This window comes from Toxotes jaculatrix, chromosome 21 (genome assembly GCF_017976425.1).
Source record: "Toxotes jaculatrix isolate fToxJac2 chromosome 21, fToxJac2.pri, whole genome shotgun sequence".
NCBI classification, from domain to species: Eukaryota; Metazoa; Chordata; class Actinopteri; family Toxotidae; genus Toxotes; species Toxotes jaculatrix.
The window spans coordinates 12,032,550-12,057,741 of NC_054414.1; the positions used below are offsets into that span (position 1 = coordinate 12,032,550).

Genomic DNA, 25,192 nt, shown 5'->3' on the forward strand with positions numbered 1-25,192 from the left:
TCTGCAGCATGAATTTAACCTATGGAACCACTGTTCTAATGGGGTTTAATAGGGCTTTAATTCTTGTTTTTTTTTTTCTTTTTAACAGTGTAACTTTGTTTATATATTCAGAAATTCAAATTTAGTACATGAGCTGTGTCCTCTGGTGGCTGTACGTGGGTACCACATTAACAGAATATTTGAAATTCTTTTACCTTCTTTTCCTTTCACTTCTTTCTTTGGCCTCAGAGGGGTCCTTCCTCCATGGAAGTCTGTCTCCACCGTCCATCTCTTTGCCTTTGTGTTTATCTCTTTATTCCGGAAAGAATACACAGATTACATCTTCACTGGTGGTTACTGAATTTTTTGAGCTGGTATGTAATCGTATTTCTACTATACACCCAGACAAAACTTGCATATCTCCCATCTTGTGCTAATCACCGCAGATACAGTATCTGATAGCTAAAGACTTGTGGTCACAGGCAGAGGAGATAAAGAGGTTGTTGTTTTTTTTTCATGTGAAGAAAAGAAAATCCATCTGTTGGGAATTTTTTTTGTTTCAACAAGGTGTAGGAGTCAGAACGTCATCTCTTGGAGCCGGATGATGTAACTCCAATGTAACTTGTAAATAAACTACAAACCAGGAACATAAGTAAGCTAACAAATGGTCTCAAAAAAAGTGGACCATTGTGCATGATTTCACAATTCCAAAGAAAAATATGTCTTTGTCTACCAAACTGTGACTGTTTCCCTCACATGTTAATAGAGTTTTAGACTGTATTAAAAAAAAAAAGAAAAAAAAGAAACTGATCAGCTATCTGATCTGATAGCTATCTATCTATAGATAGGTCAGATCTTTAACATGATAGGTAGATAGATCTATCTATCATGTTAAAGATACAATTTACCAGTTTGAAGTTTGTACCATCACTGAGACATACAACTTTGTCAATGTAATGAGCTCCAGTGGTGGCTGTGGTCTCTGAAATGTATTTTGACTTGTGCGGCTTATTTACTGATTTTAGTTGAATATAAAAGTAATGATGAGTTTCTAAATGAATTGTGACGCATTCCAGCAGCCAAGCTGGTGGTTTCCAGCAGTATGGGAAGGGACAGACAGACAGACAGACTTTACCACACAGGAGACGAGAAGAAAGACAGAAGTGAAGCCAGACTGCTGATTGATTTCGGGAAAGCCACTGAGCCCACACACATACACACATACACACACACACACACACACACACACACACACACACACACACACACACACACACACACACACATACAAATACATGCTCCCCTCTCTTTTCCATGCTCACACACATACACTCTTCCCTGAAGGCAAACATGTAAGTCTCTAGTGCACCGGGTCAGACGAGGATTGGTTACATGAGGAACTCCCTACTTACTCCTGAAGTGACAGCTGGATTTGCCACATGTTCAGCCTGCGGCCACAACACATGTTAATAATGTGTGTGTGTGTGTGTGTGTATGTGAGTGTGTGTTGCTCTTGGATATACTCCTCTTCGGGGCATTCACTGAATACTTGTAAGGAGCTCTGTATTGTATGGCATGTCACTAGAATGATGGATTAATGGATCATGGATTAATTTTATTCTCCTTTTTCCTTCCTCTTCCCTTTTTCCCATCCTTCTCCATCAGAGTGTGGTGGGTCGGGAGCCGTTCCCCTTACCTGCAATTCCTTCTCCAGCCTGTATAGACACTTCAGAGAGTTACTATGAGGAGGCGCAGCCCTATGAGGAAACTGTCAATGGTAAAAAAAAAAAAACTCTAGTCATATTTGTCTCTGTTTGTTCTTCTTCCCCATACATCTGTCACAAGGAAACAGCTCAGACGATTCACAGCAAGGCCCAGCTGAAGGATTGTAGGATTCAAGACTTGGTTTATTAGGGACAAAAGTCACCTTGCTGCCATGTTACCGTAAAGGACGTCAGCAGCAGTATCGTAGAAGACGCTTTCCTTTTAAGAGGAATTCTTCAAATGTGGCCGTGTTTTGTGACACACCGTCTGAGGCTGTTTCACATGGGGTTGCAGTGATTCGGGTCTGTTGTACTTGTTGTTCTTTAGCAAACGTTTAACCATTGGGCTTGAGCTGTTAACCAGAAGGGTAGCTGCCACAACGGTGACACTTGGTTACAAAATGTCAACAGGAAGAAGGTTTTTCTGAGAAATGATATCTTGCACCGTCAAACGTGCTAAAACCAAGAACAAAAAAGAAAAAAAAAGAATTAAAAAGATTTCATCAGGTGCTGAGAAACCATGGCTACTTTCTTTTATTCGCTTTGCTTTGCTTTGCTTTGCTTTGCTTTGCTTGGCTTGGCTTGGGTTGGTGCAGCAGGGTTGTTTCCATGTTAGGCTAAATAAGTTACTTTATCTGCCCAGTCAAATGGTATCTCTGACATAAGCAATAAGTAATACTTGTAATTATTGGTAAGTTAAATATTTTATTTTTAGATTTTAGATTCACAGAGGTTAATGAGGTTAATTAGGCCTACACTTCATGAGTCACTTCCGAGTAACCGGAAGACATGTTGTGGATTTTCCCTCATGTAATTTGGAGGACTAAAGTTTTATTTTGTTTTCCTGTTATTGAGAATGTGGCCTGTGTCCGTTGATCCTAAAGAGCTTGTGGTTTCTCTGGTTATCATGTACTGCAGTTGAAAAAAGTTTTTTTTTTTTTTTTTTTTAACTTTTATCTTTTCTATAAATATTTTTAGATACATTTTACCTCACACTTCACTTGCTACTAATCCTCTTCTTCATCCTCTTCTTTCTTGTCTTCCTCCTCCTGTGTAGATCTGGACTTTTTTGGCCTCCTCTCTGGGCCTTGGATGCGAGTGCACAGCTCTGACAGTGTGGTCTATGATGTTATCACCAGGGGTAGCTAGCTCTGTATCACAGGACCTGTGTGTTTGCGCCATGTCTTGGTCTTGCAGTCTCGCTGTTGGTTGAGGCATAAGCTGTATTGTGCATGGGCGAACCAGCATGTCCTGTGGGTCCTGCATGTAAAGAAACAATTACCACTCAAGACGTGTGACAAACATCATTAATCAGCTCCATCTTAATCTCAGTTTAGTTAATTTATTATTTTCTCTTTCATCATATCTTGGCATCTTTATCCTGCCACTACCCATCAATATTAAAAATGTTATTTTGCTTATTTGATTGAGTGTTGTGAGGAAATCCTCTTCCACTGAAGGCAGCCATCGAGGTCAAGAATTCAGGCTTTAACCTCATTTGCTCCTTCAGACTCACCCCACACTGCAGTGTGAACTCAGCCATCATTATGAATCTTTGCTTCTCATGCCTTCTCGTTTTTCTCTCCTCACAACCCCTCTGCCTTTTCTTTTAATTTCTTCAGTGACGGCATCATTGGTTTTTGTTCTTAGATGATGGGGAGGTAGTTAGCAGTTCATACGAGTCCTACGATGAAGAGGAAGTGACCAGAGGAAAATCGCCGTCAGCGCAGCACCAGTGGCCATCAGCAGATTCATCCATTGAGCTGATGAAGGACGCACGAATCTGCGCCTTCCTGTGGAGGAAGAAGTGGCTCGGCCAGTGGGCCAAACAGCTGTGTGTCATCAAAGACCATCGCCTGCTGGTGGGTACTGTGTGAAAATCTGAATTAAAGCCCCAGTGAGGTTTTGTGTACAACAATTATGGTCATGAGCACAGATGGTTTTATGAAGGGAAGAGTTTGTTTGTATTCTTCTTGTAATTATAACATTTCTATACAACTCAGCATAGAAAAAAATAATGTAAAAGTAAGCAAAGCCTCAAAACATATTTAAATATCCATGTTTAGCCGTCACATGCCTTTGTTTTGCTATTTATTTTTAGAATGGAAAATATTAATCCAATAAATCAACTTGTAAACAAATGCAGCAGCAGGACAGTTCGTGTTTCTCTCCTCATTTAGGCTGAGAAAGATGAGGAAGTCTCCCAAACCAGGGAGCCACAATGCACAACAGGCAAGGGCCCACAATACTTGTTGAGCAAATGATGTGCATGTAAAGGGGCCCCTTGGCTCTACTGAGCATTTGGACGCTCTCATCACAGCAAGTAAAATCTCAGATAAACCCACTGGAAGACAAAGTTAGCATCCAGCTGGTAAAGAAAGTGGAGCTCTTACGTCAAATGTCTGTGGTAATAAAGGACTGACGTGTATCAAATTAGTAAAAATGTGACTATTTTAATCTTATTTCTGTTTGATTAAGATTGGCATTATTTGCTTCCTCAACACCAAGAGCCTCTCTGCTGCCACAGGGCATACTGGTTTCAGATGCGGTCTATGTTACCTTTGAGCTGTGACTCATGATGTGTTTATAGTATGAAAACTCCCCTGAATACATCACTGTAGAAAACCACAAGGGTAAGATTGGAATCATTTGATCCAGTGATGAACGCGACCATTGTTTTATTGCGCTAAATCATAAATGACATGCATTGTTTCTATGTAAAAAGTACTGTTATAATAGAGGGTCGTGGATTTTGGAGTAAATATAAATAGTATACATATTGTTTACCTGTTGCCTATTGTAAAGCTGTTGTACAATCTCTAAGTTAAGCCAGTGTTATCTCTGCTCCCCACAGTGCTATAAGAGCTCCAAGGAGCAGACACCCCTGCTGGATGTGAGTCTGCTGGGCTGCAGTGTGGTCTACAAAGAGAAGCAGCTGAAGAGAAAAGAGCACAAGCTGAAGATCACTCCTGTGGGGGGGGAGGCCATCGTGCTGGGCCTGCAGAGCAGGGAGCAGACAGAGCAGTGGCTGAAGGTAAGCTGTTCCAAAAACACCTCGTTCTTATTAACTCTTAAAAACGTTATGTGGAGCAGCATTGTGACTCAAACTGGTTGTTGTGTTGTTCTTGTTCACTAGGTGATTCAGGAGATCAGTCCCAAGCCAGCTGAAAACTGTGACCCCCAGCACTCTGCGTCTGACTCCCCGAGGCTCATCTGTACTAAGGTACACTTAATCCAAATTATTTATAGCTGGATTACCTGTCCTCAACTTTTGTCATACTTTTTTAAGACCACAGCTTCTAAATGACTAAAATGTAGATATGAACACACAGGGAGAGCTGAGCGAGAGACATTCAGTGGCCTCAGAGAGCGGCAGCAGCACTGACAGTCACGCTGAAACCCCTGAAAACAAAGATGGTAAGTTTTTCCTTTTAATTAATTAATTAATTATGTCTGCACAGAATGTTTGAAAGGTATTTGAAGGAAGAACTATTGTAAGCAATCACGTCGAGCACTGTTCCACTTCCTCTCTTCTCCACAGTGAAGAAGAAATACGGTGCGGGTTTGAAGTTCAGCAACCTCATGAACATTGGCAAGAAAAAACCCTCCTCATTAGAGAGCCCAGAGAAATGTGTCGACACCTCAGGTGAGCAGAGGTCTGCTGTAAATGTCAGGCTAGATTTTAAAATCCCAAAGCATGTACTGAATGTCACTCAGGTGCAGGTGCTCTCCTGTAACATTGTCCTCTTTGAGTTCTGTATACCCTGCCAGATGGTATTAGTAGTAACAGCAGAAAGTCTATATCTGTAGTTATTTCATGCCAGAATAAACATGACAATATTTTCTCATACGAAGTTATCTGAGTAGAAAACATAGTCACAATTAGACATTCTATCAACAAAACTCTGGGGTCCTCAGTGCTGTATAGTCCTTGCCCAAAAAGGTTTTTATTTCTTTATTTATACTTCTCCCTCGTCTGTCAGGCTACCTCAACGTGCTGGTGAACAGCCAATGGCGGACCTGCTGGTGTCTCATCAAGAACGGTCAGCTATGGTTTTACCAGGACAAGGGCAAAAACAAAGTGAGCCAGCCAGCTGTAACCCTTGAAGGCTGCAGCATTTTGCCTGACCCCAGCCCTGAGCACCTGTACTCCTTCAGGATTCACATGGATGGCACAGAGGTGGCAACCCTCGAGGTAGGTGACCAGTGTCTTTTCTGGTACTTTGCAACATCCCTCCAAATGTTTGCAGGGTTAGGAGGAAGAGAAAACCCTCAATTCTTTTCTCTGCTTTGCTAACCACTGCTGAATAAGTGGTTTGCGACTGTCTAGCAGTCTGACTCCTCATCTAATCAAGAGGTGATGTTAACACTGGACCCAAAAAAGAGAATCTGTCACAGGCCAACTAACAAAGATCATTAAAAATAGACCATGATATCTGATCTACATGCAGTTCATTTCCTGTCCTCAGTGCATTTTTTTGCCTTCCTCTGTTGCTCTGACCTCCGTACTGTTAATATATTTATCATGTCTGGAAAGACAAAATGTCTGGACAAAAACACACACACTGTATCAACATATCTCAAAAACAGAAACGGTGCACACCAACAAACAGTATCCTCGTCTGAAACTCACTTTCTGCTGACATCAAACTTAGCCTATGTAATATACATCTGCACTGAAGTGTGGTGTGGATGTTTGTGTTCATATGAGTGAGTGTGTGTGTGTGTGTGGGAAGGGTGGGGGTGCATTACAAAACTGGGATTTTGGGGACTAATGCTACGCCCTTTTTCATTAGCCTTCCAGTACCACCCTGCTGCAGCGCATATTTGGTCATAGGCAATGGAATTTAATGTTTAGTCTTGAGGGCTGTTTCTGACACATTTATGGCTTGTTTTTTTCTTATGAGGTTTTTTTTGTTTTTGTTTTTTTTCACAAATTGAAACTTCTCTGGTCCATTACTTACTAAAAGAAAAAAAAAAAAAAAAAACTTCAGCACTGTCTATCAGCTAATATATTTTAATTGCGAGAAATATGAGTAAACCCATTATGTGATGGTAACATATGATACTTTTTACTCACACGTTTTATTAGATGAGCTGTTGAATCTCCCAAAATAATAATAGGCTGTCAGCATCTCATGTGAAACTGTCTCTTTGTGCGTGTAGTTTAGCCTGGTTATTTAAAACAGCTGTATCACAGTGTTACCGCTTCATTGTGCAGCATTGCTGATTAACTGCATGCGCCACAAAAGACCCTTCTTTAACTGACTTGCAGAAGGAGCCAGACACAGAAGTGATGGCTATAAGCACTGTGTCTTGATTTTTTACATCTTCTTCTTAGCTGAGAGGCACTGCTCTGCTGAAGAGTGGACAGTTTTACTTCTTCAAAGGTTTTACATGTTGAAATACTGCTGGTAAATTATGCTGCAGCAATTACTTTATTAATACAAAGTGATAGATGGCAGACAACATAAACCATGAGGTTTTAAATACATGATGTTGCAAGTGCATGGTATGTGCTGAATGGACTTTCTTCCTCTCTTTCTTTTCCTTTCCTCTCTCCTCCCAACTCCCCCCCGCCAGGCTAAGACATCAGCAGACATGGGTCACTGGCTGGGCCTCTTGCTGTCACAAACAGGGACAAAGACGGATCCAGAGGAGCTGACGTACGACTACGTCAACGCTGAGAGGATCTCCAGCATCGTCAATGCTGCCAAGACTTCCTTATAGTAACATTATCACTTCCGTCTACTTAAATGTGAAATTGTTCAAGATGCAAATGTAGGAACAACAGTTAAGCAAACTTCTGTGTCTCTCCAGCTTAATGCAGAGGAGGTATTCAGAGCCAAACACCTACATAGACACCCTACCTGCCATCCCTCACCACTCTGAGGACCTGTATGATGATGTGGCGTCTATAGCTGATCCAGAGGTACGTGCAGGATTAAAATGCACTATGAAGGTGTCTAGAATCAAAACAGCTGAGACACTTGTCCTTCTTCCAACATCTACAGACAGTATTTGTTTAGTTTGGGAAAATCATCTTTGTGAAAACTCATTCACTAAACTCCTTTATAGCATTTTTAAGGATGATGGTTCTGAATAGTTAACCAAAAGAATCCAAAACATGTTTGATGAGATAACAAAGTTTTCTATAATCAAATTAACTCACTTATGGCCAGAGTTTAGATGGTTTAGGTTTTCATTACAGTCAAACTCTTCTGACAAACGTTAAACAGACAAAACGCTCAGTGAAATCATCTGGTGTGATGTGTTTTCCTAAGAAAACACGCAGCTCTATGGCCTGTTGTTTTGTAATCAACTTTCAAATTCACTTTCATTTTTACATGGACTCACTTCGCCTGGCCTCTTTCCATGTCCGAACTTCCTAATCTCATGCCATACAGGATGCTGAAGAGAGCGGCCTGCCAGACAGCGAGGACAACAACCTTCAGGAACGTAATGAAACATGCGCACAGGATGCCAAGAACTCGGAGGGAGGAGAGCAGGACGCTGACAACAGGGTTTACCTGGACCTAGTTCCTGTGCGCTCCTTCCTCCATACATCCAGTGGTAAATCCAGCCCTCCCAAAGAAATTTCTAGATATTCCCCAGTCCCAGTAGAGGACCAGAAGGACTCCTCATGCCAAGTTAAAGAAGTACGTAATAGGGATATACAGCATTTTCTCCTGTGTCATTCCTAAACATATTTGATAAAAGAAAAACAGACTTAACATTGTACTAAAATCCTTTCCTGATCTTTCTGTGAAACAAAACCTTTCTTTGCAAAAACAAGCAGAAGTTATTACATTTCCTTCATATTTTATATTTCGGATTTCAGGTCAGCTCAACTAACCCTTCTGAGCCAGAGCCAACACCTGTGTCAAATGAAACAAGTTTGACCTCTGCCACCAGCAAACGAGAACCAGTGTGTCCCCCGACTTCTACGCCACAGCAGTCACAAACTCAGCCACTCAAAACCACATCCCAGAGCCAGGAAACGAATAAGAGGATGAGTCTTGGAATCGCACAGGCCTTAAACTCTGCCGGGGGACAGACCCAGAAAGGGTCAACAGTTCACACAGGTGCTGGGTTCCCCCACAGTCCTCAACCCCTACGGCCCAAGGCACATACCATAGGTGAGAGTGAAGAGAGAGGCTTGCTACATAATGTGTTACAGGAGAGTACGATTTGTAAGTGCTCAAACCACACTATCCTTGCAGTGTTGTGAGCATGTCCTCTTGTCACTCATCAGTATCACTGTTACCACCAACACACACACCTTTTTGAAAGTACTTATAAAGTACATTTTCAGCATAAAGCAGAAAATGAGTCAGCGAGTTTGAGTCAGATTAACTGCTTCCCTTTCTCTGTGATCTTGAATTACTACAGCTCCCTCTGGTGAAAAGCTGCATCCTCTGCAATCGAAGGCACAGCTTCACAGTGGAATGTAGATTTATATGTGAAAAGGAATATTTGCTTTTTGATAATTAATGCATTTTTTATTGTTGTTGTTTTTCTTTGCACTCTCGGGCTAATGTTAAAATGACTACACTCTTTCAAAAATTATCAAAACTTCAACTTTCAATTCCCAGGGTGTTCTAGTGCAGTTGAAGTGAAACTGGGCAAAAACCGCACGGAGGCAGACATGCGCCGCTACACAGACGAGCGCGACCGCCTGGAGAAGGAAAGGGAGGAGATGAGGAGCAGTCTGGCAAAGCTGAAGAAGGAGAAAAGAGAAATCAAAGAGGAGCACGGTGCCTGCCAAGGTGCGTACACACTTCCTGTAGCACTTGTGTTAACAAAGTTGACACTGATCTGAATGACTGACGGCTGTCTGTTATCCTCAGATCCCAAGCAGCAGGCCTCACTAGAGGCCCTTTTGAAGCAGAAGGAAGAGGCGTGTCGGGAGGCGGAGCAACGCAGGGTTGAGGTGGAGCTTCGGTTGGTAGAAGTGAAGGAAAGTCTGAAGAAGGTGGAGTCAGGTCCTTTCACACTGGGAACCACACTGGACAGCAGCCTCCAGGACACAACCACGGTTAGTGTACTGGTTCTGTTGGTATAAATGCAGAACTTCAGAGCCCAGTCATTTTTGCTGAATGTTTACATGCTGTGTAGATGAATGCACTGAGTTTGTAAAGCAGAATCTGTGAACTTGACATGAAAAACTGAACTAATTATGTGCCGTCAAAGCTTTCACCTAACCTCCCTCCTTAAGCGATGAGTATTAATCCTTTTTAAAAGACAGACTATATCTGATGTGTTACTTTACCCTCAGCCTAAAGCAGCAACCCTGCCTGCTCTATCATCATCATCATCATCATCATCATCCCAACCCTCGAACAGCAACGTCAGTGCAGACCCAGTCAACTCTGCCTCTGTGCTAAAGAACAGACCCTCCTCCATCATGACCACCAAAGGCAACGTCCTGCAGAAAGCAAAAGTGAGACTACAGATTCTGTATATATTGAAAGAATGAATGTCCGTGGAGCAAATTATTGAGGAATATCTTAAAAGGGATATTATAGATTACTGTTCCTTTTTTGTACTTACAGGAGTGGGAGAAGAAATCCACCACCTAGGAGGAAAACATAATGCCCCACATCCACGAGTTTCACTGGGTCTGGTCGGCTCTCTGCGACTTGTCCTACTTTAGCAAGGAACTGCCAAGTTAACAAACCAGACCAGTTAAATCAACATCCTCCCTTCTCTGGACCCTGCATCCTCATCACCTCCTTGCCAAGACTATAAACATTGCAAACAGCCAAATATTTGAAACCACTGAAGTCTGAGACAGAAAGACACCCCTGTACTAAATTGGCCTTTTTGTACACTTTTCGTTACTTGGTTCATATATGCTGGTAGCCAAGATGTAAATATATTTACACCATTATTCAGCCTTTTGGCTTGCATTGCTAGCTAGAAATGCACTTTTTATTCAAATAAAAATGTACTGACAAATTGCTCAAGAAAATGTCTCCTCTTGCCTTTAACGTTCCACCTGTCAGTCCAGCTCGTCTGCTGAAAACAAAACTGAAGGTTAAGTTTACAGAGGACACGGGAAACCTGCAGCATTAAACATTTAAAGGGTAATTAGAGTAGATACATTCACTCCTCACTGATGGAAATAAAACATTCATGAATGGGGCTCATTTGGCAAGAGGATGTTTGTCTGGCAAATGTTTTAGAAGGTGCAAAGTGTTTACATCTTCTTCTGGTTATTGATTTAAATGATCGGCCATTTCAAACAGAACATTTTAGAGCTTGTGAGTTGTACAAGTAAAATAATTCTGTTTTAATATAGATATTTTAAAGTAAAGTTCAGGCTAAGTTCAAGTGCAAAAATAGCCTCATTACCCAAGTATTAGATGCCACTAATATCACTAAAAATGCAATACATATATACAGTATATTTATAAAATAATTCTTTTGGCTTATATTTGATGTTTTTGTCTCGGTCAGAGGAAAGAAGGCTGTGGGGATTAAACAAACGAAAAAAAAAACAACTCATGACACAGATATAAACTATAATATAATATAAAAGTTAACATATTTGAATAGGAAGGAGAACCAATTGCAAAAACAACAAACTAGGACACAAATGGACACCACAGTGGAGATACGCACAGTTTGAAGGCACTTGTTGAAGTTCGAGTGCAAGTTTAAATATTGAAACAGTGACAAGGTAACGGTAACATTAATTTTCCCTTTACTCCAATGTGAACCCGCAAACATCCTTGGTTCTTAAGAGTCCATAGGTGATTTATTTCTGTATATAGCATGTGTGTTTATGCGTTTAGGGTGTATCAGGCAGCATGTCTCCGGCGGTGTAGTTTGTAGTGATGCAGGAGCTCCTGGTGGCTCTTCTTCTGCCTGCTCTTCTTCCTGAGACCAGCAGGCCTCGGAATATCCCCTCTGGATGAAGACCTGCTGCTTCCTATGAACAAAACCACAGGAAACGTTGTGACTTTTGCACTTTTTTTTTTTTTTTTTGGCCTGCCATTCTTAACGGTCATGGCAATATTTTCTTGACTAATTTATAAGCTAATAAGCATATCAGCATATCCCTGTATAGTGAGACAGAAGTGATGATCAAATGATGTGTCAAAATTTTTCAAGGCTGATATGGCCAGAAATTTGCCACGGTTACCTTTGCAGCAAAAGCATTAAAAGCTGTGACTGATAAACAGATAAGATGAATAATTCAAGCAGAAAGGAAAAGGTTTTTTTTTTTTTTTTTTTTAAAAGAAACAGAGAAAAACAGGAGTGAAGAAAAAAAATGAAGGACAGAAGACTCTCATTAATGCCACTGACTTGTTTCACAGTGTGGTCCTTCGTAGCCCTGGCACTGACAACGGAAGCTCCCTCCTGACAGGATGCAGGTCCCATCATTCATACACGGGTTCGGGATGCACAGGTTTACAGGCTTCTTTACCTCTGAGTGACAGAAAATGACCACAAAACAGTAAATTACCAAAATGTAACGTACACAAATTCTCATTGCTACAGAGTCATTTCCCTGAATATTCACCTGCACACAGCATCTGCACCAGAACATCCTCAAAGTACTTGAGATCCTCATACGACGGCACGGAGATCATGCGTTCCTCTGAACCAGCAATCTGCAGCAGCCTCTCTCTCTGTACATCTCCGATACCGATCACAAACAGTGAAACTCCGTTGTCTCTTATCTTTTGCGCTGGCACGGCGGCATCGTCCCCACCCGAACCATCAGTCACCACCACCACAGCCTTGTTGACTCCGGGCCGAGCACCTTTAGCGACAGTCAGGACGTTGGAGTGGATGTGCAGTAAAGCTGTGCCGGTCGAAGCCACTCCACCCATATAGTTGGCGTCCGCTACTCCCTTGAGGATGGCAGAACCCGTCTCGTGGGTGTCCAGGTTGAAGACGGTGGCAGCTCTCCGTCCATATGTCACAAGTGCCACTTGGGCCACGTCGCGGTTGATGTCGAACTGGACGGTGAGGCTGCGCACAAAGTCGCGCAGGGTGGCAAAGTTGTCACGGCTGACACCACCAGAGGCGTCCAGGGCAAACACCAGGTCTACTGCTTGGCCCAGACAACCTGGAAAGAATTATTATTTATTAGTACAAATTGAAACAAGACTTAGAGGTGGGATTTCAAGACCTTAGAAAAGAAAATCCAGATGGTTTATTAATATACATACAGTTACAAACAGGAGATTTTAAAGACTATTATCTTTTATATCTTAATAAATATGATGCTTTTCTGTCTCTCAAAATGAAGCACCATGAAATAACCATCACTATTCACATTTTGAATGACTGGATCCTGATTGCAATTTGGATCGCGATTTGCCTTTTATAAAGCATCAAGTATAGATTTAGAATTCATTTTCAAAATTAAGGAAAACACTGCCCCAGAAGAACATTCCTCGTTTGAAATGAATTTGTGTAAAAGTGTCCTCTTGCTCATTAGATACCTTGTGTGTCCACACTGCAGATCTTGGCTTTGAGCTCAGGAATCTTGGCACTGAACCTGTCAGGTGATGTATAGGTCAGAGTCCTCTGGGGATTCCCTGTGATATTATTTAGCTGTCCCTTTAAGTAGTCAGGTCCCACCCCGATGAGGAAGATCTCTCTGTCCCGTGCATATTTTGAGGGCTCTACCACCTCATCAACAGCAGGAGTGGCAGTGAGCAGCACCACCACACGGGGAAGGTCATCAGCAACATCAGCAAAGACGGGCGCGCTCACGAAGCCATGGCGAGTGACATAACGGAGTGCTTGGCCCGTCTTGGTCTCGCCCCCAATTGGCTGAAGCGCATTCACTGCCTTAATTAGACCACTCAGGTCCCCTTTAAACTTGCCCACCTGGGCTTCTACTCGCGCCTCTCCACCAAACACCGCCAGGCCCACTTTACTGGGGCTGTCAGACCCAATCACTGTCTGCAGGAAGCGCTTTAAGAAGGACTTGAGACGGAGGAAGCCCTCCAAGGTAAGAGTGGCAGAGCCCTCCAGCAGGAAGAGCAAGTCCACAGAGCAGTCCAGTGACAATGCAGGAGCTGAGGAGGGATGGAGGGTTTAGTTAGTTTGATCTCTGCATTAAAGTGAATATCTCAGTAAGCACACAGACAGTGAACGAACCACAGTGTGGGTCTCCTCCATAGCCAGGCGGACACACACAGCGGTAGCCCTCTGGACCTTCTGCTACACATGTACCACCGTTCAGACAGGGCTGAGAGTCACAGGGATCTACAGAGACAGACGGACAGACAGTGAGCGGCACAAACATGTCTCACCAAACACACACCATCTTAAAAAAAAAAAGAATAAAAGGTAAAAGGGAATCAAAGGGATAGGACAAGGTTGTCACCTGGACAGATAGTCCGGTGACAGACTGTCTGATGTCTCTTGTAAGCCTTGTTGTACCTGCAACACACAGTATACACAGTTGTGATGGTTCTCTAAACTGCGAACTCTGCTGAGCTCAGATCATTTCACTGTGGTAAAGTTGTAATGTTCTGTCAAAGGCCATTTTAATTTCATGTAAAATGGCCTTTGTGTCCCTACCACTTGTACACTTACCTGTAGTAGGGACACAGAGACGTGTATGGAGAATAGCCCTTGGAGCCTTTCCAACACATGAAATTCCCCTGCAGCTCTTTCACCGTCTCCAGCGTCTTCCTCTCGCAAGGGAACGACTCCACCTGACAACCTGGAGAACAGAACAGGGCAGGATTATTAGGGATTGGTGTTAGAAAGACAGGGAACACACAGGGATGTAATAGTCATAATTGTGTCGAATGAAAAAGTGTTGTCAGGGAGTCCCACCTGCTGGCGTGGCGTTGCAGACAGAGAAGGTGGTCAGTGTGGTGTACAGGCCATTGACAGCATCGTAGAAATGCTCGGCGAAGAAGACATGGCTCTCCACTGGCTCACTGGCCAGAGCGTGTAGCTCCTCCCACCTGTAGCAGAGAAAACAGTAATTACTTTAATTTTTTAAAAACTCTCTGTTCCATCTCATAAGTTTTCCGTTTCCTTTAAATTGCAACATATATGAAAAGCATATAATAATGAATGATTAATAGTTTTATCCCTGGCAATAATCAAACATACCTGGGATAGCGGAGGCCGATGGCAAACAAGACCACACCTATCTCTTTGAGCTGTGCAGCCGCCTGCACCACGTTGCCCTGAGACTTCCCATCTGATAAAAGGATGGCGATCCGGGCCACAGTGGAGGAGTTACGACCGCCTGGGAAACCCTTCCTCAGGATGTACTTGAGAGCCAGGCCCGTCTGGGTGCTGCCTCCCCTGAGAGTTCAGAGATTGGAGTAATGTGTTTTTTTTTGTTTTTTTTTTGTTAAATGTTATTGTTAGAACAACACTGACAGAACAATTAGAAAAACAGGAGAATATGTGCTGTACTACAGAAGCCAGCAGAGTCAAAAGTCTACTGCCTGTCACTGCCAAAGTAAACCGCAGATGAATTTTATTTGGATTTCTCTTTTTAGTTCTTTGGAATTAAACTGTATGAAGAAATCATAAGAATGTTGGCTAAGTTTCATCACCTCAGGACCCAAGAAACCAATTTGAAACCTATTATATTTGTTTTCAAAAAGACATAAATGTAATTCAGAGCAGGAGTCTCTTTAAATCTTCCCACAAGACAGTGAGAAACACATTCAGGTTTCACGTGAAGACAGAACTAATGAGACAAACCTGTGATGTGCAGATAACGATGTGCTTAGGTGCCATCCTATTATCTTTCATTTTTGTCCCCCCCTTTTTTTTTGCAGCTGTGAAAACAAAGCTACGTCTGCTTGGAGGGATGAAACTACAAGAAAATACAGCAAAAACCATGAGAGGCCTGCAGGCATGATTTTATAATCATAGCTCCCATGCAGAGATTTATGTCAACAACACGAGGTACTGGTTTCTCAGCATACAAACAGACTGAAATGCACAATAAATATTACATAACACATACTGTGCTCACACCTGGGATAAGCTGTTTGTTAGATACCAGTTAATACTTGTTTTAAGTGCAGTAGGCAAACTTAATCAACAGTGATGAATAAAGATTCAAGAGACATTAACATTATTCGAAGACAAGCTTTTACAGCTGTTTACAGTTTTTAATCTCATTTAAGTCTCGCTCTTATAATACCGGGTTTCTGAATCTTATATCTTTTATTAAAATGTTGCAGAAATCCTTAAAAAAGCAACTTTAACAAACTAATTCTGTCTGTTTTTATGTTAGAATGTTTGAGACATCTTCTGCAGTGCTGCTAAGTATGATATATGTATTTGTTTTATTCATATTTTCTGTGCAAACTTTATTGCATCATCATGAATAAATATACACCTGCAGTATACTGCAACATTTGACCTCTCAGAGGTACTCGTTGGATTTGAGGCAATGTGACAGTTCAAAGCATGGGTTACCATTTCAAACCAGATGGCAAGCCAAAATGATACACACACACACACAGACACGCACACAGACACACACGCACACTTGGCCAAATTACCTTCCTCTTCCTCGGCTTATGTGCTTATCCAGTATCCAGTGACCACCTGTGGTGTTCTTCTAATCTGAAATTAATTTGTTTTTCTTTCCAGGGAGCATTTGGTGTTACTTAGCCTCTGGATGTGTGCATATGTGTGTGTTTTGCTTCAGCATAAGTTTGAACTAAATCCAGTCCAGATAATGTAACTCATCAAACATACAAATAAACATTTGGCAATTCTATTGCCCATGTAGAACTTTCCCCTGCATTTCTGATAGCAGGTCATATTGATATGAACACTGTTTCCAATGACTTTGTCCCTCTAAAGTTCCCTGAAGTCTGTCTGTGGCAGATTGTCCCTGTAACATGCTGATAATTTATTGCTCATCGAGAACATTTGTTGCAGTGCTGTTATAAAAAGGAGATCACGCAAGTCCTAAAAAAATGATTTTCTATTATCTGAGACAGAGATCCTAATTCTTTCAGACAAGTCTCTTGCAGCCCAAAGCATTATCTCACTGCAGGTGAGACGAGAGGAGAGACACACCTGTGAGAAATCTTCTTCATGTGCTTCTTCAGCTCTTGTTTGGTGGTGTACGAGTCCAGAGAAAACTCCAGCCGTGGAGTGGAGCCAAACTGAATCAAACCGACGCGCACCTGGACAAGGGTGGGATTACATGAGTACTGACTGACATGAGAGAGAGAGAGAAGAGAGAGAGGTTGAGAAGGGAACAGAAAGAAAACAAACCTTATCTGGTCCAATGTCTAGCGCTTGACAGAGTTTGACTGCATAGTGTTTGGACCTCTCAAAACTGCCCTTCCCCACGCTGTAGGAACCGTCCATGAGAAAGAGGATATCCATAGCTCCTGAGCACTGCATCACTTTCCATGGAAATAGAAACAGAGTTAAACCTGCATATCTAGATATAGAGTAGATGTAGATCCAAACTCATTCAGTGTCTAAACCAATGCATTCCTGGCAAAGAACTGAAGAAGAAATAGTTGTTGTATATGGGCATTATGGGATTATCCTGGTTACTTATCAAATGTGCTGTTGCAGATGAAAATAATACCTTGACATAATAAGAGAAAAACATCTTAGCATGCCAGAGCTCAATTTACTTCTCCTAGGAACACACTCATTAACACCATTACCCAGCAAAGCTCTCTCTCTCTCTCTCTCTCCCCAGCCTGTTTGTACTCGCTAGCTGCATAAATCATCTGTGGTGTTGCTGTCATGTCAGAATGTGCAGCTGATCACGAGGAGAGCCATTAGAGTCAGAGAGAGTGTGCCGTCTGTGCAGTCTGTCAGTCACTGGCTCCTGTTTATGTGAAAGTTACCTCCAAACAGAGGCATCAGGCTGATAAGACCACCCACCGCTTCAAAGGATCCTTTCAAAGTCACTCGCAATTTATCTGTTTGTTATAACTGCATCACACTTTACAATGTTTCTACAACTCTGACAACTTCAGACCCTGCACATATTGTCACTTAAGCCTTTATACATGTCGCTATAATATGGAACACAGCAGTAGTTCAGGAAGCACAATCACTGGCCCGTTTACGAGCTGTCTGCTAGCGTTCAATCACGTGCATGAAGGTGTACAACAAGGCCATTATAACCACACACCGCTCCCTGTTGATACATTCATGTCAGTGCCCTTTGCTGTGACAGTTTCTTCCTTCAACCCCCTTCTTATGTGCTGAGTTTTTGGTATTTTTTTATGTAACAAATATTTGCTCACCTGTTTATTAAGGGAGGCTTTGTTCTCCCGGCAGAATCCTCATCACCAAGTAACCATGGGAGCAAACCCCTTTCTCTACACAGTGAATCAGGGCATCCTTTCTTTAAAAACTTTGTCATATTGGTAATATACTCACTTTCTCCTGCTGAGTTGATTTTTACAATGTTCTCATGGCTGGTCTGGATCTCCTGCACTGTGGTGCTCCGCTGGACTAGAAGGGACAAACAACACGGAGGTCACTCAAATGTCCACTCATATGTAAACAGTATTAAGCACATGAATGGAGCAAACATAATAATCAGATACAGAATTTGGGCCAACTGTACCTCTGAATGCAACAACAAAACCCTACACAACATACAGAGGTGACTGAAGTGGCAGCAGGGTTAGTAATTTTACTGTTGTCAATGAACACAAACACTGCAGACTGACGTGATAGTACATTATAGTACATTACCTCTACAGTAGGATAAAGTGTGTACTTACGCACATTCAGAAAAATGAAATACAATAATAAATAGGATGCTGTCCCTGAAGCCTGTGCAATTCACTGACTCGCACTTGACCCCTTCTGAGATGGATAATTGAGTATTTAAAGCTAATGTGAATGGACAAGTGAAGAAAACCATTCTTTGGCTCTATTCACTGAAAGGACGTTGCCCTATTCAGGCACACGTACAGGCCAGAGAGGAGCGAGCGGGACATGTGATTTCCTGTTCAGCATGTGAACATGCCTTGTTGTCCCCAGTAACCCCAATGGGTCACAGAGGTATTTGTCCAGCACAGAGACGGAGCGCTTGAGTGAGTTTACAAACACGCATGTCCACGGTGAACAGATTTTACTCTCTGAAAAGTGCAGTCCCTCTCTTTCAGAACACAGAGGGAAATTATCAGTTTGTTCCTGACAGCTTTGCTGTAATGCTTCGGGCTGTCCGCCTCGTGTTGATGTAGCACCTGCTAATTAGTTGAAATAGGTGCTGCATCTTGTGGTGGCTGTCAGAAGAGCAAAACAACAGAGAAGGACAGAAACATCAAGAAAGGTTCCATGTACAAAAGTTCAACAGAAATAAGTATAAGTCTGCATCAGAGAATTTAGTACTAATCTGACTTTATCCTCCTCCTTTACTAAAGCTTAACAGACTTCTTTCAGTGGTCATCTTTTGGAGACCAGAGGTTTATATGTTATACAGAGAAGGATTTTTCATTGTGAAAATGTAAACAAAAACATAATTTTATTAAACTAAAATTAGCTTGGATTACATATGACAACAAAAAAATAAGTTCAAAGATCCCAAATTGCTGGATTTTCTTAACCAACAGTCCACAAAACAAATTCATTCAATTTACAGGAAATAATATGTCGCTTTTTTTCATGACGTGCAACTAACTGATTAATTAACTAATAGTTTCGGAGCTAATCTGTATACAGCTCAAACTTCCATGACAATGTTTCCAGCTGTGGACACAAGGATGTGACAGGTGGTGGAGAAGGCGAGTGTTAGTTCAGGAGAGGAAACACAAGGATCCCGCTCAGACGTAGTGAGGGAGATCAGCTGGCTCGGGTCACCTCTCAGGTGTCTCCCCTTCAGTCAATGGACAGAGAGATAAGGGATGTGTTAAGCGTGGCTGCTGTCAAGGTGTTAACGAGTAACACACATCATTTATCTTTCTCTTAAACAGAACATAACTGAGATGCTCCTGTGTTTTCTTTTTATTCTTGTTGGTCATCAAGCATCAAAGTAGCACCAGGAAGCAGAGAAAAAGTCTCTTCTTCACTGACAATATTTAAATAAGAAAAATAATTCTCTGATTGTGAAAAGTTGACTAAAACCAAAAATGTTATACTGATGCTTATGTAATCCCATGACATCCTAGTCTTTACAGAAGGTCTTCCATTATCAGTTCATAGAGAGAAAGCAGCAAACTGCATGAGGTCAGGAAACATTAAAGCGTAAAAACCAACCAAACACTAATCGTTAAAGAAAAGCACCACCTGCAACCTGAGGGCCTACGCTCCCACCTCTTCACAATCCTGACCCTTTCATCTGCCCCTAATTCCAAAGTCATTCCCGGCCCAAAGTCCTCCTGACAGTGAAAGTTTAGGGTCTTGGCAAGCTGCTCTCTCATGGTCAGTGGGGCCCCACTGTGCTGAACAAAAAGTCTGTCTGTTCAGCCAACTGCCTGCAGCGAAATGACTGTGTATCTTTAATGTCTGTGAATGAAAACCAGGAAAATCTGGAGCAAGATAATGAGCAAGAATCCTCAGGCTGGGGAGCTGATGTCTAATTGACATTAATCCCACTACTGTCTAGTAGATATATAGTAATATTCCCTTGAAATCAGAGATAAAAAACTTGGACCAGCTTCTACTTATCTGTGAAATTTAATTTGACAGGGTGGATTACATGGATATCTAGCCAGTGAAGCACTGAAACATGTTATCTGCGTTGTCAGCACAGGAGGAAAGGGGGGCGTCTTGACAAGGTGAAACAATCTGGTTTGCTCAAGTTCAAAGTCTTAAAATGGCCAGTAATAAATACTTCAGATGGTGCTAAAGCTGTCATTTTTGAAAACAAGTCGAAGATCGTATTGCCCCACGACTCCTGCCTCTTCCCTCAGGGAAATACCAATACTCTTGGGTCCAAGAGAACAACTGACGATACGCTGTAAAAGCGATCCGAAATTTGACTTGCCTGGAAACGAACAGCATTTTGAGCACAGGAGGCAGGAAATCACTTTGAAGAGAAGATAATGGGAATTCTTCAGTGCTGGGGACTTGACAGGTTTAAGCAGTAAAATATCTTGTAAAAAGAAAAATCCCAGGTTGACCAGAAGAGCATCAGCAAAGTATCTAACATTTTCCACCATGCAGAGCACCAACTTCCACCTCAGTATGCTCACAAATACCGGCAATTTTCATCACTGTATTTGTGATTTTCATCACACATTATTTATCTCTGCAAACATTTATACCTAACAAAATATTCCTAATATTAACATTTATGTCAACTTTAGTCAGTTGTTCCCTTCTGTTTTCAGTCTTTTAGCAAAGCTAAGTGAACCGGCTTTTTCTGTAGCATCATATTTACTGAACAGCAAACCGAGAAGGTAGATGCCAACATGAGAGTGGCATCTACCTTCTCAGGTGGTCATCAAAACAACAAACAGACAAAAAGGAATGTCGAATGAAAAACAAAACTGAATGTTCAAATGTGAATGTACAAAAGGTGTAACCACATAGCAGGGTACTCTCAGCCAATAAGCAGCTACCAAAACAGTTTGTGAAGATGAGTTAAAGGTTGTGTAGTGTCACATTTTGTGTATTTGCTGCATTCTCCAAATGATCAAACATTAGTAATAATGAAGGTAGACCAAAAATATTCCAAAACAGTACTTAAAAGTGTCCTTAATGGAAAAGCTCCAAATACCAGAGCGGCACAGAGGGCACTCCTAAACTAAAACTGAATGCAAAACAGTAATAAAATAAATCAACCGACCTTGAAGAAGCAGCAGTGTCAAGAGGAGGGAGAGATGGATATCAGGGTGCATGTTGGGAGACCTGGAATGATAAACAAAGGCATAAGGTTAGAAAGAGTACAGAGCAAAACACAGCAGGGGAGAGACTGTGTGAGAGGGAAGAGTTATTGATGTGAAACGAGTGTGCAGAGCAGGGGAGGCTAAGAGGAGAACGAAGAGAGATGTTAGCCATAGGCCACGTTTACCTCTTGACCAGGTAAGTCAAGTTGCAAAAGTTGTAACTTGCCTGAAGGACTCTGAGTATACCCTTACCATGTTTTCTCAGCTAAGTGTAGGTCGAGCCCGAACCTTTCAACGAGAACAAATGAAGAGACGTTTGATGACTGACAGCCACCATGGACACCAGGATTTTGAACCAAAACACACTTCTCTATACAAAGGTTTCCACACGCAGACACGCAACACTTCACCCACTTGACACCAGCATGTGAACCAATCTGTGTTTTGTCTGGGTCAGAAAGTTTACAATAAGCTCGAACTGAATTTCTCAAAGCAGAATAAGGATTTTGATCATTTGCTTTTGATGTGAAAGAATTGCTATTTTTTAAACAGGAATGTGTTAAACCATGAGTATGAACTGAGGGCTGTGTACGCGAGTGTGTGTATGTTTGATAGTATGTCCTTAGTATCTACGGTGTAATCCGTCTGATTATACGAGTATACTTTATAAACTGTTGTGTAAATTATAACTTCATGTAACCACTCCTCTAGCCTGGCATGCATCTAAAAAACAGATTAACAATCCCACCTGCCTTATTCTGTATGTTCATTGTTGGGAACACAGAAGAAGTTGAGGGGCTGCAGATAATGTTTGATTAACTCTGGCTGCTGATAAGCTCGGCCATAATATCCTGCCTGTGTCTGAAGTGTGTGTGTGTGTGTGTGCTTTGCGGTGGGCAAAGAGGGCGGACGTGCCACAGATACCCTCCCTATAGGTAAGGCTGTGTGTATTTCTGAAACAGAGATAGAATTGTGTGCAGGACGGGGCCTCGCTTTAAGAGGAGTCTGTGTGTCTGCGATACAGATCTGCAGAGCTGACATGCAGTGACTGTCTGAGAAGCCCTGGGCTGATAAACATCACCAAGGGCTATTGATGCTGTATTTGCCCACTCGCTGGTACGTCCCGAGGACAAGAGATTTCGTTACTGCCAGGGGCGGCGCAGCTTTGAGTCTGTGCGATGCACACACACATGCTTGGAGAAGAAATCAGTCATGCATGCTTACAATTAAAAGAAACACATACACATACACACACACCTGTCTCAAAATTGGCTGCCTCTTCACAAGCATTCCTCTGGATCTCTCCACCACTCATCTTGCTGTCTTCCTCATTTTCTGGCTGTCAGTGAACATCTTTCTGCTCTGTCTGCACTGGAACTTTCATTCCAGCTAAACTCAAACACTTCTACACACAGACCTGTGGGTCATCAATCTGTATATGGTCTTAATAATTAAACTATGTCCATATCTAGCCATTATGACAAAAAACAAAAACAAAAAACAAAAAAACAAAATATGTCACTGAAAATCGCAATCATAAATGACAATACTGACAGGGTAGGGGCATTTTGTAAGGTATCTATTCTGGTTTTATTCTAACTTGAATGAGTAAACCTGATATTTCTGATTAAACAAAAAATAAGACTAACTGGGGACATTTCTAAAAATGTAACCACCTTTAAAAAAAGAAAAAGAAAAAGAAAAAAGGCCTCAACCATAGATGTGCCGTCTGTTTTTGAATTGGTTGGCAGGTTGGAAAGTGCCTCCACTCTCTGGTCTGTAATTAGAAAAGAGCGCTAGCTTCTGGACCAACTTCATACAAAATCCAGTGATCTCCTAACCTGTACTTGGAGGTGTGCCACTCTGAGAAACAACAGTTTAAATGATTTCAGAATGAGTCACCCGAAATGGCCACTTCTAGAACAACAGAAGAACAAATGTGGAAACTTTTTTTTTTACTCCAGAAGGTGACAAGGCTGTGATTAAAAGCCACAACTATAATTCAGAATGTGTTGGTATGCATTTAAGCACAGGAATGTGTTGCAAGAGCAAGCTGGCAGCCACACAGAATATATAAAGTAGGAAACTGAATTAAAATCCTAATCTGATGTAGTAAAACTTTAGGAGGTGACTCATCCTCAGTTCAATAATCTATAAAAGCTCCCTGTCTGCATTATTGATTTTCACACCCCAAATTAAGCCTAACCCAAACACTGAAGACTAAGTCATGCATAGACTAACACACACAACTGTGTTCATACAACACCAGCTCCCATTTCAGGATGAAAATATCAATATATAATATATATAATATAAATAAAAATCCATCGAAATCTAAAGAAGCTCACTTTCTTCTCCAGCTTATGTTCTAGTTATCCCTCCTGTCAACATCTGGTCACTCTTAAATGTGTCAAGGGTCAAGGTAGGTTTAAGATGGGGCCAGAGGTTATGACCCTGACATGCAACAGTAGTCCAGGTTTACTCAAGAAGCCAAACAAATTGATGCGAGTCAGCCTACTTAAGTACTAAGTAGGTAGATGGAATTCAAGAAATGCATTTAATTACTTTTTTTTTTTTAGTCCACTGCAGTTATTCTAGTTTCCTGCGGTTTTCAAAACGACTTGTATTGAAACTAAACTGATGCACTAACTTTATTTATATACTGGCCAAAGGTTAAAGTTTCCTTCTAAAATCGTGACACTGACCATCAGTGCGTGGTTGCTCTGCAAACTTCCTAAACTGTGCTGCAGCTTCCACCTGTACTTTCAGGACTGTGTTAATTGATTTCGTATCATAATCATTGCTCAATACTAAATGAGCGTCTGGTCCATCCAGACGCTCATTTAGTAAACATGACATTTAGCGTTACAGCAGGTTCCGCCCTCCATGATCAGGCGAGTAAAATAAACGCTCCGCTGCGTCTCCTCCATAACAGATAAAACGATTTCTTACCATGCGCTGTTAAGTGATATCCTTGCGTTTTAGCTGCGTCTTTCAGGGACCAGTCCTCCCCGGTTCCTCTCACCGCTTTGCTTCCGCACTTGTCTGATGTTCTGGCTTTCTGCACCGGCCAGGAGAGCGCCGACCCCACCTACTCGCCATGCCCACCTCTGATGTTCCTGCACCGGTAGGGTCTAATTTGTCCTCGTCTCATCCCGCACAGGGCAGGTATGGAGACAGGGAGGGGCCGAGAGGCATTATAAACGCTTCCCCTCAGTGCTCCCGTAAGTTCTTACTCATCTCTAAGAAGAGAAACAAATCCCACGTCCACAAAGTAATTGTAGGAACAAGGATTTTAAATTTTCACATTGGATGTTTCTTTTCCAGCACAGAGAGCCATAGAAACTCTGTAGTCAAAATAAAATCACTTTCGTGCATTAATTTAGTCTTTTTCATCACAGAACTCCTAAAGACTGAAACACATGTCAAACATAAATCAATCAGGCTGAACATCCCACCTGAACAAGTGATTAGGACTGAACAAAGGAACAGATGGCAGCACAGCGTGCGCTGCAGCTCACTGACAGGAGACAGGTACACACTTGGATAATTGAGGTTGCACATCTTCTGCCAACTCTCAAGTATGAGGTTTCAGAAAATCTCCAAAAATACTAAAACCTAAAAAAAAAAGGGTAACCGTGATTTAACTGCAGGTTAAAAACATAAACAACC

The 25,192-nt window shown here is 41.9% G+C and overlaps 2 protein-coding genes across 3 annotated transcripts in view; one reads left to right on the forward strand and one right to left on the reverse strand.

Moving 5' to 3' along the window:
• Nucleotides 1–10,687, forward strand: part of afap1l2 (actin filament associated protein 1-like 2) — a 34,907-nt gene extending 24,220 nt beyond the window's left edge. For both annotated transcript variants that reach the window (XM_041066837.1, XM_041066838.1), the window contains exons 5-19: nt 1,645–1,756; nt 3,393–3,604; nt 4,597–4,776; nt 4,879–4,965; nt 5,075–5,159; nt 5,284–5,388; nt 5,726–5,937; nt 7,326–7,471; nt 7,563–7,674; nt 8,150–8,401; nt 8,584–8,881; nt 9,338–9,511; nt 9,593–9,780; nt 10,021–10,185; nt 10,298–10,687. In XM_041066837.1, coding sequence (XP_040922771.1) covers nt 1,645–1,756; nt 3,393–3,604; nt 4,597–4,776; nt 4,879–4,965; nt 5,075–5,159; nt 5,284–5,388; nt 5,726–5,937; nt 7,326–7,471; nt 7,563–7,674; nt 8,150–8,401; nt 8,584–8,881; nt 9,338–9,511; nt 9,593–9,780; nt 10,021–10,185; nt 10,298–10,324 — 2,355 coding nt within the window. In that variant the 3' untranslated portion in view covers nt 10,325–10,687. The remainder of the gene's footprint in view (nt 1–1,644; nt 1,757–3,392; nt 3,605–4,596; nt 4,777–4,878; nt 4,966–5,074; nt 5,160–5,283; nt 5,389–5,725; nt 5,938–7,325; nt 7,472–7,562; nt 7,675–8,149; nt 8,402–8,583; nt 8,882–9,337; nt 9,512–9,592; nt 9,781–10,020; nt 10,186–10,297) is intronic.
• A 47-nt stretch (nt 10,688–10,734) lies between these two features.
• vwa2 (von Willebrand factor A domain containing 2) lies at nt 10,735–24,601 on the reverse strand. The gene is made up of 14 exons (XM_041066839.1): nt 24,473–24,601; nt 21,481–21,542; nt 18,120–18,194; nt 16,986–17,119; nt 16,785–16,894; nt 14,841–15,038; nt 14,556–14,689; nt 14,310–14,439; nt 14,098–14,153; nt 13,869–13,976; nt 13,205–13,786; nt 12,274–12,825; nt 12,057–12,179; nt 10,735–11,679 (listed from the first exon to the last, which is right to left on the reverse strand). Exons 2-14 carry the CDS (start codon nt 21,530–21,532, stop codon nt 11,549–11,551), a joined length of 2,385 nt encoding a protein of 794 aa, XP_040922773.1. The 5' UTR covers nt 21,533–21,542; nt 24,473–24,601; the 3' UTR covers nt 10,735–11,548.
• Nucleotides 24,602–25,192: the final 591 nt, after the last annotated feature.